At 47.1% G+C, this 13,546-nt stretch overlaps 1 protein-coding gene across 1 annotated transcript in view; it reads left to right on the top strand.

Moving 5' to 3' along the window:
• LOC146869133 (E3 ubiquitin-protein ligase TRIM39-like) overlaps window positions 1-13,546 on the top strand; it is a 122,653-nt gene that overhangs the window by 39,591 nt on the left and 69,516 nt on the right. The window contains exons 5-6 of the mRNA XM_085630014.1: window positions 1,901-2,010; window positions 7,000-7,020. Of these exons, the coding sequence (XP_085486140.1) occupies window positions 1,901-2,010; window positions 7,000-7,020 (131 nt within the window). The remainder of the gene's footprint in view (window positions 1-1,900; window positions 2,011-6,999; window positions 7,021-13,546) is intronic.

Raw genomic sequence — 13,546 nt, 5'->3', positions numbered from 1 at the left:
TAAGAAAATATTTTATGACAATCACTTTTATTAATCATAACAATGTTTGAATTTATGAAGTACACATTTGATTATTATTATTGGTGACTTTTTGGCAAAGACAATATGTCTGCCTTACTGAAAGTAACATCCTTTGTATTGTTACAAACCGTCAGCTGTGCGCGACTACTTTAGGCTGGGCGTAGGATCTCACTGCAGGCCAGCCCTTTCACCCAAACTCATGCCACCCAGCTTCAGGCCACCACCTGCACCCATACCCACATCGTCCATGCCGCAGCCTATGCGCAGTGAGGGGATGGGCACCTGTGGAGGTTGGGCGCATGGCTTGGCCACAGGCAAGGCACTGTGCTCAACCACAACCTTGCACAGCCGAAGGCCGTGCTCAGTGGGGAGTTGGGCCCCTCCAGGGAGAAGGGCGGAGCCCCTGGTCACAGGCCAATGCTCTGCTTCCAACCCCATGCCATCACAGCAATAGACATCTTACCTTATGTTAAAGCGACGTTATCATTGTTGAGAACGTGAGTTAAAATATACCATTTTAAAGAAACAAAACCTCTGAAATTCACCAGTTATAATTATCTCAAATAACTATAACTTTCGCCCTAAATTCACTGTAACTTGAGCCCTTGCACGCACTGCTAATTACCTCACATATTACATCACTCAGACGTGTGTTGTGACATTATTGAGATTATCACTGCCTCTGACATCATTGATGTCAACACAGTGCGTGGCAGCGGTGGGAGTTATAGTTACTTGGTTAAAAGAGATATTTGGACGGTTAATCCGTAGAAACTCCTTGAGTCTTTGTTCACTGACTATCCACGTAACCCCATTGGACGAGTGAACTTTTAACTCCCGCTGTCCAATTCGGGTTTGCGATTCACTAACCCCAAAGCTCTGAATGGTAGAAAATGTATGTTGCAAGCGCCATTCTAGGGCTCAGCGCTGTGTCCACAAGTCCTGGTAAAAAGGGAATATGAACCAATGGGGGACAGGTAGATCAACCCCCGATACACTAGATCATGCGGGGATGTCCCAAAGGGACCACATGTGTTTATCAAACAACTTACAGCAAGGAATTATGGACCCTTTTTCACCCCACCACCTCAGAGTCAGGACTCATGTCCAGGTGTGTGAACCCTGCCTGGATGCAGCAACACCCTCAAGGGCCCACAAGCCCATAGAGTTTACGAACCCTCAAAAAAATAACAATAAATATTGAAACCTAAATACTAAAAGTTATATAATAAAAAAATGAAAGGGTTACTCCCTTCTTATCCACTTACTGTACGTTGCGCTGCTCGTGGTAGGTGTTGCCGTATATATTTTGTTTTTGTGTTTGTTGTACAATATATAGTTGCAGAGTTGATATACACTCCACTGGATGGAGAAATGTGGATACTGTTGGTAGTCAGCCCAACTTCAGAGCCTGAAACATGGCACAACACATTACATAATTACTAAACCCCCAGCAAGAGCAGTAGATGTGCCCGCCCAGCCTCTGCTTTCAGCTGTGACAGCCGACTCTAAGTCCTCGTAGAACACTCTCATATCTTCATTTTACACTGATGCAGAGAGATGCTCGCCAAGCAAAAGACACCACACAACCTCCTGCTCCATTCCTTGTTGCACCTTAGAAGGATCCATTCATCTCATTCGCCACCTCCATTGGTCCTCTTCAGTTTGTGTCTTCAGACAAGATTCATGCTCACCACCTGGCATGCTTCAGATACCCCTAAGTTATCTCATGGTAGAGAATTTCTGTTCTCACATTTCTCTTCTTTTTCTCTTTTTCACTTAATTATCTCATGGCTTAGAAACACTGAACCTTTACCCCCAAACCCATCTCGGGTGTAAAGTTTGAATGTCCTCTACAGTGTTGTTCTCTGATTCTCAGGTGTGATGAGGTGAAGATTTTGAAGCCCAAGAAAGATGACAATGTGGAGAAGACTTTGCAGAGCATTGGAGAAGATTCCTCACTGCAGGAGAAGCTCTTGGAATTAAAAGGTACTTAACTTTGGACATTTATGGGAGACATGTATGTGGTAGCTATTTCTATTTGAGAGAGAAAGAAAAAAATGATCTTGAAGAACTGGACATATTTGAAAATGGTGTAGTATCTGTCACAAATGGTAGTACCGAGCTGCCTAGGTTCATAGTAGGAGGCTGGCTTAGTATATGGTGCGCACACATTTAAGTGAAGCACCTTGCACTAATCCAGACAACCCTTATGGTGTTTTTAGTGGTCTTAGACAACCATAGAAAGCTCTCTAACTGGTAGCAGTGGAGAGCAGCCTTCAGGCTTAGTCCTGAGGGAGTGTTAAACAGCTTGTTTCACCAGACCTAATCATGTAGTGTAGGTTAAACGAAAAAGAATCACACAGTATAGTTATAAAAATATGTTTATTGATTATACAACACTCACTAACACATTGGTATATCTCCTACCAGGAGATGTCAACAAAAAATACACAATAATACTTCAATTGCAGGAGGTAAGTAAGCACAAACATAACCATATACTAAGAAAGGGGAATGCGAACTGCGACGAAGTCGGGACTTAGACCAGGAGACTCAGAAGAGCTGGGGACACATGGAACTACCCAAAGTAAGTACCCAGGAACCCCGAGAGGCTTTGTGCAAAGTGGAAATACAGGTGCGTACTCAGTAGGAGTCAAAGGGAAAGTCATGGTTGTAGTTTGGAAGAAGAAGGACCCTTCCCAGTGGACCCTGAACAAGCCCAGTGGAAGATAGAAGGTTGGAGAGTCACCCCACCCGTGGATACCCCAGGAACCAGAATACCTACACCAGGGAAGCCAGGTGCATAGTTGCGAAGTGACGTTGGAAAACGCCATAGACCACAATGGAGGACTTCATTAAAGATGCCGCTGGCAAAGACTGCAAGAATCTGGTGGAATTCCAGGGTGGATTTTTGAAGCTAAGAACCTGCAAGCAGAGGGGACAGAGTCTATGCCACTTGGAGTTGACCAGGAGAAATGGAAAAGCAATGACCACCGATGAGGGACGATGCAGGAGCGATGAGGCCCTTGGTTGTCCCAGATCACTGGAGTGCCTGGAACCTCTGGGCCCAATTTTACGGCCAGAAACTCTGCATGAGAACTGGGCTGAAAGTGCACCGCTCCTGCAGCCCCCAGGCCAGTCCTGACCTCCTCCTGCAGCACAGGGGGAGCATACATTGCCCCTCCCCCTGAGAACTGGGCTGAAAGTGCACCCCTCCTGCAGTCCCCAGGCCAGTCCTGGCCTCCTTCTGCAGCACAGGGGGAGCATACATTGCCGCTCCCCCTGCCAGCCCATTTCCTTCCCAGTCCTCTGATACCTTCCCCACACCCAGCCCCACTACCCCTCGTCCTAAATCAGCCCCAAAATTCACATTTATCACCTGCTCAGAGAAGGGAGTAAAAAGGAGCATTATATTGCTTAAATTAGAGAACACTGTGTGACATTTGAGCTGGAAAAACTGATTTTACATTCCTCATTCTGCACTGATTCACTTGTATTTGCTCTATACTGGGAGGATGTTTGCAGGCGACGAGTTTCTACCCCCCTGTACCATGCAACTCATCATCGGGCCCACATTAATTCTCTTTAATGGAGTTTCTAATGCATTTTTGGTATGAAAGTCACCATCTAATATTCACTGTGGTATTTGGCGCCCATAGGTATCTTTTAAGAGTGCTGGCGAAAGCAATTATGCGGCAGTGAGGAGCACAAGCGGTGACCATAGAGCAAGTATGAGGAAAGGAGTATTAAATGGCTAGAGCAGTTTGTGGGTATGTTAGTAATAAACAACCACTTGCAAGTAAATTAGTCACTTCATGAGCCAGTGTCCTCATTGAATCAAATGGTAAGATGAAAGAAAATAGACTGTTTCAAAATCAGTTCCACAAGAAACCTGTAGATGAGCCTCTAAGCACACTCCACACAGAGGCTGACAGGGCAGAGATTTAATTGCTTCACCTCATTCTTAAAGGGAAGGTCTCTTTGCATCCAGAGTGAATCCTCTGTTTCCATTCTTCCCTCTCAGTGTCTTCCCTCTCCAAACTAATCTGGCCACAGAACTCCTCGTCTCCCAGTGTAAGGGGGCACTGAGTGCCACTCAGAGCTGGGCACCTCAAGCTGTCACACTAGGTACTATTTCCACTCTGGTTTCTCACTTCATCATCAACATAGTATTTCTGAAATATGAATGCATTTTCATCACACCTTTGAAAAGCAATTTGAGAAGCATCCGTGCAAGCATCCATCAAAAATAACTGCACTAAGAATCCAAATATGTAAGGGAACCGAATAACAGACAGACGTCAGTATTATGCTTACAGGTAACTAAGATGAAATTAGCACATTACAAGCATTAAATAGGTTATTATGCCGTTACTTTCCTAAGCCATGTGTACAAACAGATGTGTGGGCTACCTTCTCACATCAGATCTTTCGATTGGCTGCTGGACCCCGGCCTATCTTTGATGTCCTTCACACCAGAACCTGGGCTTCTATTGGAATTCTCTGCGGCACATTATCAAGCCCCTTACAGCCGCTTTAGCGGCAGTTTCCTGCCGCTAAAGCGGCGATAATGTTACGCCCGTTCTTGATAATATGCCCTCAACTTCTTTTAACTTCCATGCCTACATCCATCGCAGGTCCTTATGATTTTCACTGAGCTCTACCACATCTCTCCCAAATAATGCCTTACTACACTCCAACCTCTTTCTTCAAAAGCTCCTCACTAGCCTTGTATCTTATTTATATCACTTTCTGGGAAACAAAGTCAATGATTCCCCTCCCACCTTTTGCATCGATGCCTTTTTCCATACAACAGTGGTGAGCGCAACACCTCCTCAACGGCCTCCACTCTTGTTACTCTAAAGCTAGCCGACATACCTCAGCTCAACTTATCAACAGAGGTGATAAAACAGATCTTTCCACAAACTACATTGGCCGCCCTTACAAACCCTCATTAGATTCAAACTCTGCTTCAAAACCATTAAAGCCATCAGTGTGGGCAGCTCTGTCATCTCTTCAACAAACTATCTCTGGAGACCCACCAGGACCATCCTACACTCTGCTTGGACATCACCAAAAAGAAGAAAAGACATCTGACACATTTAACCAAGCCTCTTCCTGCACAGCCTGGCTTTGGAAATGTTATTGGGTCACTTGACAAAGTCCTCTTGTTAGAGAGGTTGTGTTCTGATCGCCCAGCAAAGATTGTGACTCACCACAAATGTTAATTAAACAATCTGAAATAAAAGGCGTGGAACAAATAGAAAACGAAAAGGTATTTGTAGAAAACAATGAGAAATAAAATGTTCTGCGCAGATGACGGCTGTACTCAGTTGCGGACACAATGATCTGCTTCTCGAAGTGTAAATATGGACAGAAATGCCATCATTTTGTAATGTTGTCTTCCAGAGTTCATCTTCCTGTGTTTGGAGACTGGGGCGAGTATGGAGGTGTGAAGAATGGCTCCGCCCCTGTGACAACTGCTTCCATTGTATCAACCTGTCAAAGATGTTATGTTTTCCAGTGCGGGAGGCCCATGCCGAGAGTCTCCCGACATTAAGAATAGTGCCTTCCTACATAATTGAAGTGTCTTTATACAAAATGTAAAAGTTTTCTCTCCAACAGATGGCAGCAATCTATGCTGTACTAGTGATGCACACTAGGTGGCAGCATTTCACAGCAAGTGTGCCACAGTGTTGAGTGTAGTACTGAACACATGACCTTAATGATCATCAGTGTCTTAAATATACCACAGTGTGGACACTCGTGGCGGAAGTCCCACAGTCGCGGGGCAGTCCCCGCACTCTGGCGGAATCTTCCCAATGAGAATTCTCGTTGCGAAGATTCCACCATGACGGCAGGGGTCCCGCCACGAGTGAGGAGATTCCACCATGACTGCTGGGGCTCCGCCACGAGTGAGGAGATTCCACCATAACTGCAGGGGCTCCGCCACGAGTGAGGAGATTCCACCATAACTGCAGGGGCTCTGCCACGAGTGTGAAGATTCCACCATAACTGCCAGGGCTCCGCCACGAGTGAGGAGATTCCACCATAACTGCTTGGGCTCCGCCACGAGTGTGAAGATTCCACCATAACTGCTTGGGCTCCGCCATGAGTGTGAAGATTCCACCATAACTGCCGGGGCTCCGCCACGAGTGAGGAGATTCCACCATAACTGCTTGGGCTCCGCCATGAGTGTGAAGATTCCACCATGATGGCAGGGGTTCCGCCACGAGTGTGGAGATTCTACTATGACTGCAGGGGCTCCGCCACGAGTGTGGAGAATCCCCCATGACTGCTGGGGCTCCGCCACAAGTGTGGAGATTCCCCCATGACTGCAGGGGCTCCGTCACCAGTGTGGAGATTCCACCATGACTGCAGGGGCTCCGCCACCAGTGTGGAGATTCCACCATGACTGCAGGGGCTCCGCCACGAGTGTGGAGATTCCCCTATGACTGCAGGGGCTCCGCCACAAGTGTGGAGATTCCACCATGACTGCAGGGGCTCCGTCACCAGTGTGGAGATTCCACCATGACTGCAGGGGCTCCGCCACGAGTGTGGAGATTCCCCTATGACTGTAGGGGCTCCGCCACGAGTGTGGAGACCCTTTTGTGAGTCAGGCCCTGTATTTATTGAGAGTACTTTATGTTTAGGCTCAAGTATAGGTTTTGCTCCACACCATCCTCGAAGAGTAAGCTTTGACGCTCTGCTACCCCCTGAAAGTCAAAGCCCAAAAGGCATTAGGTAACAATTTACTGAGCTTGCAGTAGTACCTGGTTCCTGTGTTTCCTGGGACAGGGACAAAACTTGTAGTAAGTGCCTGCCTTGGAGTTACAGTGGTCCTAAAGAAATTGTGTGGTAATTATATTGGGGGAGTCGGAGGTTAGAGGAGTGATTTCACTTAAAAGAAATAGCAGTTAGGAATTTGTTGTTGAATATTTAGAAACTAATATATTTTTTCTTTTTTGTAAACAGCAACATTTTCTGCTGAACTGGGTAAGTTTTATGAATGGCAAAAAATTACTCATGCCATTTGCCATTGTTATATGTGACTTCATAAACTCTGTGTCTGCTTCTTATTTTCATAGTGAAAATACGTCAAAGGCTTTGCATGTGAGTAAAAGTGATTTAGATTGATTTTCTAACACCCTAAATGCTCTAGAATGTCTTCTTGAAACTGAGAGTACACAGCTACAACTACCAAGAGTTACAGTGCACTAAGGCAATTGGTTATGACACACTGGAGCCACACTAGGTGTCAAGTTTTCAGGGACGTAACAAAGGCAGAGGACAGTACAGCTATCTTACCATTTGTGAGAAATTAATGCATTGGTCCCTCTAGAACCTGGGGAGAGAGAGAACAGGTTTCCTCGGCCTGCTTCATTTGCATTCTCTAAATGCGATGGCCATCTTGTGAGTAGAAAATGAAACAGGCACACAGGAGCAAGCGCGCCCAGCAGCCATCTTAGCTTGGGAAATTGAGCACTGAGTTTGTTTACACACACATGGCTTTCCATTAGTGCTGTTTCTGTTACTTCGTATTACCTCCATGGGAATGAAGGAAAAAACATATCTAAGGTCAGTGGGGTTTAGCTTCTTTGCCTGGAAACACTGGGATTTGTTGGATTTTACTGCTGTCGCTTGTTTGCACCTGGCCCTCCTCTGTTGTGTACCTTTCTTGGATTCTAAGACTCCTAAGGACTCTTGTATTTGGTTCTGGAGGCTTTTCTCTCCCTTCTCCTTTCTTTCCTGTGTGATTCCTGTCAGCGGTCCTGAGTGTTCTGACCATTTGAGGTGCAATCTGGCGTAGGAATGTAGTTATATTAGAAGAGTGAGTTACTTAAAGTCTCTTTTGTTGTAAGCTGCGTTGTCTGAACCACTGTCTGACCCCAGTTATTACAATCAGACTAGTGTCTTTGGAATGTAAACTTCCAGGCAACAACTGTAGCCATCCTCATTGCTTCCTTTGTTTTGTTCCCATTTCCTTGGTCTCTCTGTGTTTCAGTGCTTGTCCCTCTGGTGAGCATTAGGGGAAGAGGCAAGACAAAGACTCTGGAAATGAACCTTGGCCGCTCATATTAGCAGCAGTGTTCTGTGATTAGCATCCGTGTGGCTGTCTGACAGCCATGACACTGGGGTCACACAGAGCCACACACAGACGTTATGTGTACATAGCGTGACAATACAGTGCCATGACTTACCTGGGACCAAAGTGCATCTATGGGCGCGTCCATCTGTGCTCACAAGTGGCCGTAGGGATACAGAATAATTAATCTGGGGTCAGCGATTTATAGGGAGTCGCACTCAGGCAGAATATGAAGACATTTTTATCACACGAAAAGAGGAAGCAACCATCATGCACTGGATTATTGCTTTTCGCTTGGTTGCTAAAGGAAAGGAATTCACCTGACAGTCATCAATGCTTGCTCGTTAGAGTGCAGCCATAGCACATTTTCACTTTATTCAAAAAATCTGTAATTTACATGAAACATACAATAACATCTCTAAATGTATATACATATATTCACAGTAACACATAGCAGTTCATAACTGTTATGTGCCCGGGCTAAGCCCATGTATTGAAGTTGCTAATTTCCTATATTGTCCTATTTATCACATTTAGATGCAGCGGAAATAACAATACTATACAAAGATTTAGTAAAACTTTATCGAAACCTTACGCAATACGTTTTGAAAACACTGTTATAAATGGGGGTCTCTAGTTGGAAGGTTTTACCCTGTCCAACTAGGGACCCTTCTTTCTAGTCAGGATAAGGGACTTACACTTCTAAAATAACCCTGGCTCACCCCCTTGGTAGCTTGGCACGAGCAGTCAGGCTTATCTCAGAGGCAGTGTGTAAAGCATTTGCACAAATCAGCTGTAATAAAGTGAAAACACTACAAAAGGACATCACACCAGTTTTAGAAAAAAATATCCAACATTATATCTCTTCAAGACAAGACCAAAATGATAAAAACCCACCATATAGTTCTTACATTTATCAATAAGCAAAAATAGACTTAAAATACAGTTCCTTGAAGTTGATAGCAAATCCAAACAGTTCTGGCTGACCGTGGCGGCGTAGGCGAGCTACAGTTTCGGGAATACCCACAAGCAGTACCTTTGGAAATGGAGGGCGTCGGTGACCTCGCACTGAGCCTTGAAGAGCCGGCGTCGGCAGGCGTCGGTTACGGAGGTCAGTGCAGGAGCCATCGGGCCCTTGAAGTCACACGCTGCAGACAGGCATCAGGGCTGCGGTGTGAAGTGCAGCAGTGCGGTGAGCTGTGCCCTCAGGTCACGGTGCAAGCAGCAGGTCGGTGATATTCGTCCAGCAGCATCAGTGAGACCAGGGCTGCAGTGCGAAGTGGTGCGGTGCTAGAAGGTCACAGTGCACGCAGCGGCATTGTCATTGCTGAAGCGCTGTTGGCTGACAAATTAAAGTCGATGGCGCTGGCGTCAGTAGGCCAAGGCTGCGGTGTGGTTGTGTAATTTATGAGCGGTGCCCTTAAACCATGGTGCAAGCAGCGGCGTCAATGTCGGTGTGGAGCGGTGTCATCAGGGATACCATGGCGGCGCTGTGAAGTGAGGCGGTGCGAAGTGCGGTGCCCACAGGTCAGGGTGCAAGCAGCAGCTCAGCTGCATTGTCCTCGTCGGTGTGACCAGTGTTGCAGTGTGAAGTGTGGCGGTAGCCTCTGCGGTGCCTTGAGGACACAGCCGGCAGCAACGTCATTGACGGCGTCGGGTTGCTTTTTCTTCTGCTGCAGCACAAAACACCCAGTTGCCAGTGCTGGTATCAGATGAACTTGAAGTCTTTGCTATTCCTGAAACTTCTTGAACAGGGGGCGAGCTCTACTTTAAGCCCTTAGAGAAACTCAAACAAAGAAGTTGCAGAAAGTTCAGCCTAGTCCTTTCTCTGCCCAAGACAGAAGCAGTCACTGCAGGCCAACACAGCAAAGCACACCGCAAAGTAGAAGGTTCTCCTCACAGCTTCTCCAGCTCTTCTTCTTGGTAGGTTCCTTGATCCAAAAGAGTTCTAAAGTCCTGGGGTCAGGGCCAAAATATTTATACCACATTTTCTGTTTGTTGTCTTTGTGGCAGGGGTCTCTGAGCCCAGTCCAAATTAGTTCTGCCCTCTCTGGCCCAGCTTCGCTGCAGGAGGTGGAGACAGCATTGTGCAGAGGAGAACCTGCCTGTTCAGGTGCTAGTGAAAGCTCCTCCCACCACTCTAAAGTTCTATTCGGCCCAACTATGAGTCTCCCAGGAAAGACAGGACACACCTCCACCCCCTTGTGGCTATCTACAGTGAAGGCACAACCTCAGCCCCTGTCACTCCAAAACCAGAAAGCCAATCAATACATAAACAAGCCGAGGCATAGAGAATGGTTAAACAAGAAAAGGCCTACTTTTTAAAAGTGCCATTTCAAACACACAATTTAAAAACCATCTCCATAAAAAGATGCGTTATTAAATTCTGATTTCAGAGAGCCTAAACTCCATTTCTCTATCTTGTCCCAATGGAAAGTTATACTTGTAAGATATTACAAAGCAACATCCATGTTATTTTATCTGACAGATAGACTTTCAATAGTGAAAACGAAATTGGAAGTATTTCATTATCAGCACATGTCACACAAACCAGGACGTGCCCTACCTTTCACATATACTGCACCCTACCTATGGGGGTACCTTGGGCCTACCTGAGGGGTTACTTACATGTAAGAAAAGGGAAGGTTACGGCCTTGTGTGGGGCACATGCCAGATCATAATGGCAGTAAAAAACTGCTCGCAGACACTGCAGTGGCAGGTCTGAGACACCTTTGAAAGACTGCGTGTGTGGATGGCACAATCAGTGCCGCAGGCCCTCTAGCAGCATGTGATTTACAGGCCCTCGGCACACACAGTACACTGTACTCGGGACTTAATAGTAAATCAAATAAGCCAAAGATGGAAACAACAATCCATGAACACAATTTACAGCAGGAGCACTTGCACTTTAACACTGAACAGCAGTGAAAAAGTGCACAGAGGCACTAAACCAGCATAATGAAGTCCAACGTACCATTAAAAACAGTTGGCCAGAAAGCAAAAAGACTGGGGAAACACGCCAACAGATGCCAGATCCAACACATGTCCCCTCCAGCTGAAAGTAGGGAGAACTACCCAACTACCTGGGAGTTCTCTTCACTAAGGTGGAAGAACCTGGACAGACCATCAGCAATGTCATGTTCTGAGCCAGGGTGGTGCTCCCATGCTAGAATTATTTCGATTTTAGGCTATAGGGGCACCACCTGGCTGCTTCCTACCGGGTGCCCTAAGTACACCACATACCCCTGCCCGAACTAGCACTTGCTGACCTTGATCAAGAGGCCTGCCCTCTGCAGAGCCTTCAACACTTCCCAGAGGTGGTGCAAGTGATCTTCCAGGCTGGAACTGAACACTTCAATGTCATCCAGCTAGGCAGCACTGAAGTCCTCCAGTCCTGCCAACACCTGGTTGACCAACCTCTGAAAGGAGGAAAGGGTATTCTTCAACCCAAAGGGCATCACCCAGAACTGGTAGTGCCCCTCTGGTGTTGGGAATGCAGACCTGTCCTTGACCCCATCAGTTATGGCATTCTGCCAGTACCCAGGTGTTAAACCAAATGTGCTGAGGAACTTGGCAGCATCCCACTGATCTATGAGCTCATCATCTCTGGGGATGGATTGTGTGTCAGTCCTTGTGACAGCATTGAGCCCACAGTAGTCCACGCAGAACCAAAGTTCAGGAGTGGCATCGGATGCAGCCGCCTTTGGGACCAAGACCACTGGGCTGGCACAAGGACTATTGGAGAGCTCTATCACCCTTAACACCAACATCTTAGAAACCTCGTCTTTGATGCTGGCTCTGACGCTGTCAGTCAGCCTGTACATTTTGTGTTTCACAGGAGGACAGTCCCCAGTGTCCATGCCATGGGTAAACAATGCGTGACACTTAGGGTCAGGGAGAACAGGGTGGCAAACTACTACAACACCTGGCAACATTCACTCTGCTGCTCTGGGGTTAGTGTAGGGGAGAGGTTCACACCTTCCACTGACCCATCTTGCTCCTTGGTAAACAGGAAGTCAGGAAGAGCTTCACTCTCCTCTTCCACCGCATCACCTGTCGAAAAGGCCAGAGTCTCTCCCCATGTAAATTGAATCAAAATTGGACCACTCCTTCACTCATAGGGTCAGTTCTAGCGCTTAATGGGTCAGTGTTCCATGTGTATCTTTTCTTTTCTGTGACTTGATTGGATATGAAATTGGTATCCCGGTCAGATACCACCTCTCTAGGGAACCCCACGCGGTAAAAGATCCCCATTAACGCCGGCCCACCACTGGTGCCATCGCTGTCCTGAGTGAGATAGCCTCCTGGTGGCATGGCCCACCAAGAGCAGGATTTACCTGTTGCCCATGGCTGTCTTGGGGTCCAGGGGCCCCACTATCTTTAAACCCACCCTCTCAAAAGGGGTGCCAACAGCCAGAAAAGGTTGGAGAGGAGCCTTACACTTCCTCCCACTCTTATCACTTGCCTGGCAAGTTTGGCAAGACCTACAATGCACATCAGACTGTCCTCACATTTGGAACCAAAATAAGTGGGTGACAATCCTGTCAAAGGTCTTGTCCTGCCCCAAATGTCCTGCCGAAGGTATGTCATGAGCCATACCCAGTAGGAAGGTCCCGAAGTGCTGGGGTACAACCAACACACAGGGTGACCCAGGCTCAGTGACCTTAGGCTCACTGTACAGGAGACCATTCTCCCAGTAGATCCAGTGTGATCCAGACGGATCACCAGCTGCCTGGTTTGCAGCCTGCTGCCTCAAATCCTCTAGAGTAGGGCAATCTTTCTGCTCCCTGCAGAATTCTTCCCTGGTGGGAGCCCCTTCTTGCTACCAATGGGTCAGTTCAGATAGGTTCCCCAGTTCAGCCACTTGCTCCCCTGTAGGTGCCAGGGAGCCCCCTCAAGGTCAGCCTCCTCCCTGACCATGGGAAATTTAGAGGTGGGTTTTTTGCACCCCTTACCCTTTCTCTTGGCAGGCACTGTTTCAGACTCTAGGTTGGTCTGATCACCCTTACTGGCTGCCGTGGACCGAGTGGTCACGCTTGCGCCATGCCTTCTGCAGGTTCTTGCTATCCTTTGATATTCAGAAATGCTCTCAGGTCATTTTAAATTGTCTTATTTGCACATTAGAACAGAATCAGGTCATTTTAAATCGTTTTATTCTCTTATTTGAATTTGGTCCAACTAGTGCACATTATCTCTCTTACCTGTAACTTCCTCTGCCTCCTGCTTCAGTCTGCCATGGCGTTAGTGCCGATTGAACGGAGAGCAGAAGGCACGTTTCCCCACTTCCATTCCAGGCACTTCCGGGTGGGCAGGAAGCATTCTAGCTGTTTCCCCTGCCTACATAAACCCATGTTCGTGCGGGCGCGCAGCAGACATGCGCAGAGGGCGCCCCTAAGGCAAGGTCTGCCTTTGCTCGTCCGCGCCTCGACGTCGCTA

Source organism: Triturus cristatus, chromosome 1_1 (assembly GCF_964204655.1).
Source record: "Triturus cristatus chromosome 1_1, aTriCri1.1, whole genome shotgun sequence".
NCBI lineage: Eukaryota > Metazoa > Chordata > Amphibia > Caudata > Salamandridae > Triturus > Triturus cristatus.
Note: the sequence above shows the minus strand (reverse complement) of the source record. Positions and strands in the feature narration are given on the sequence as shown.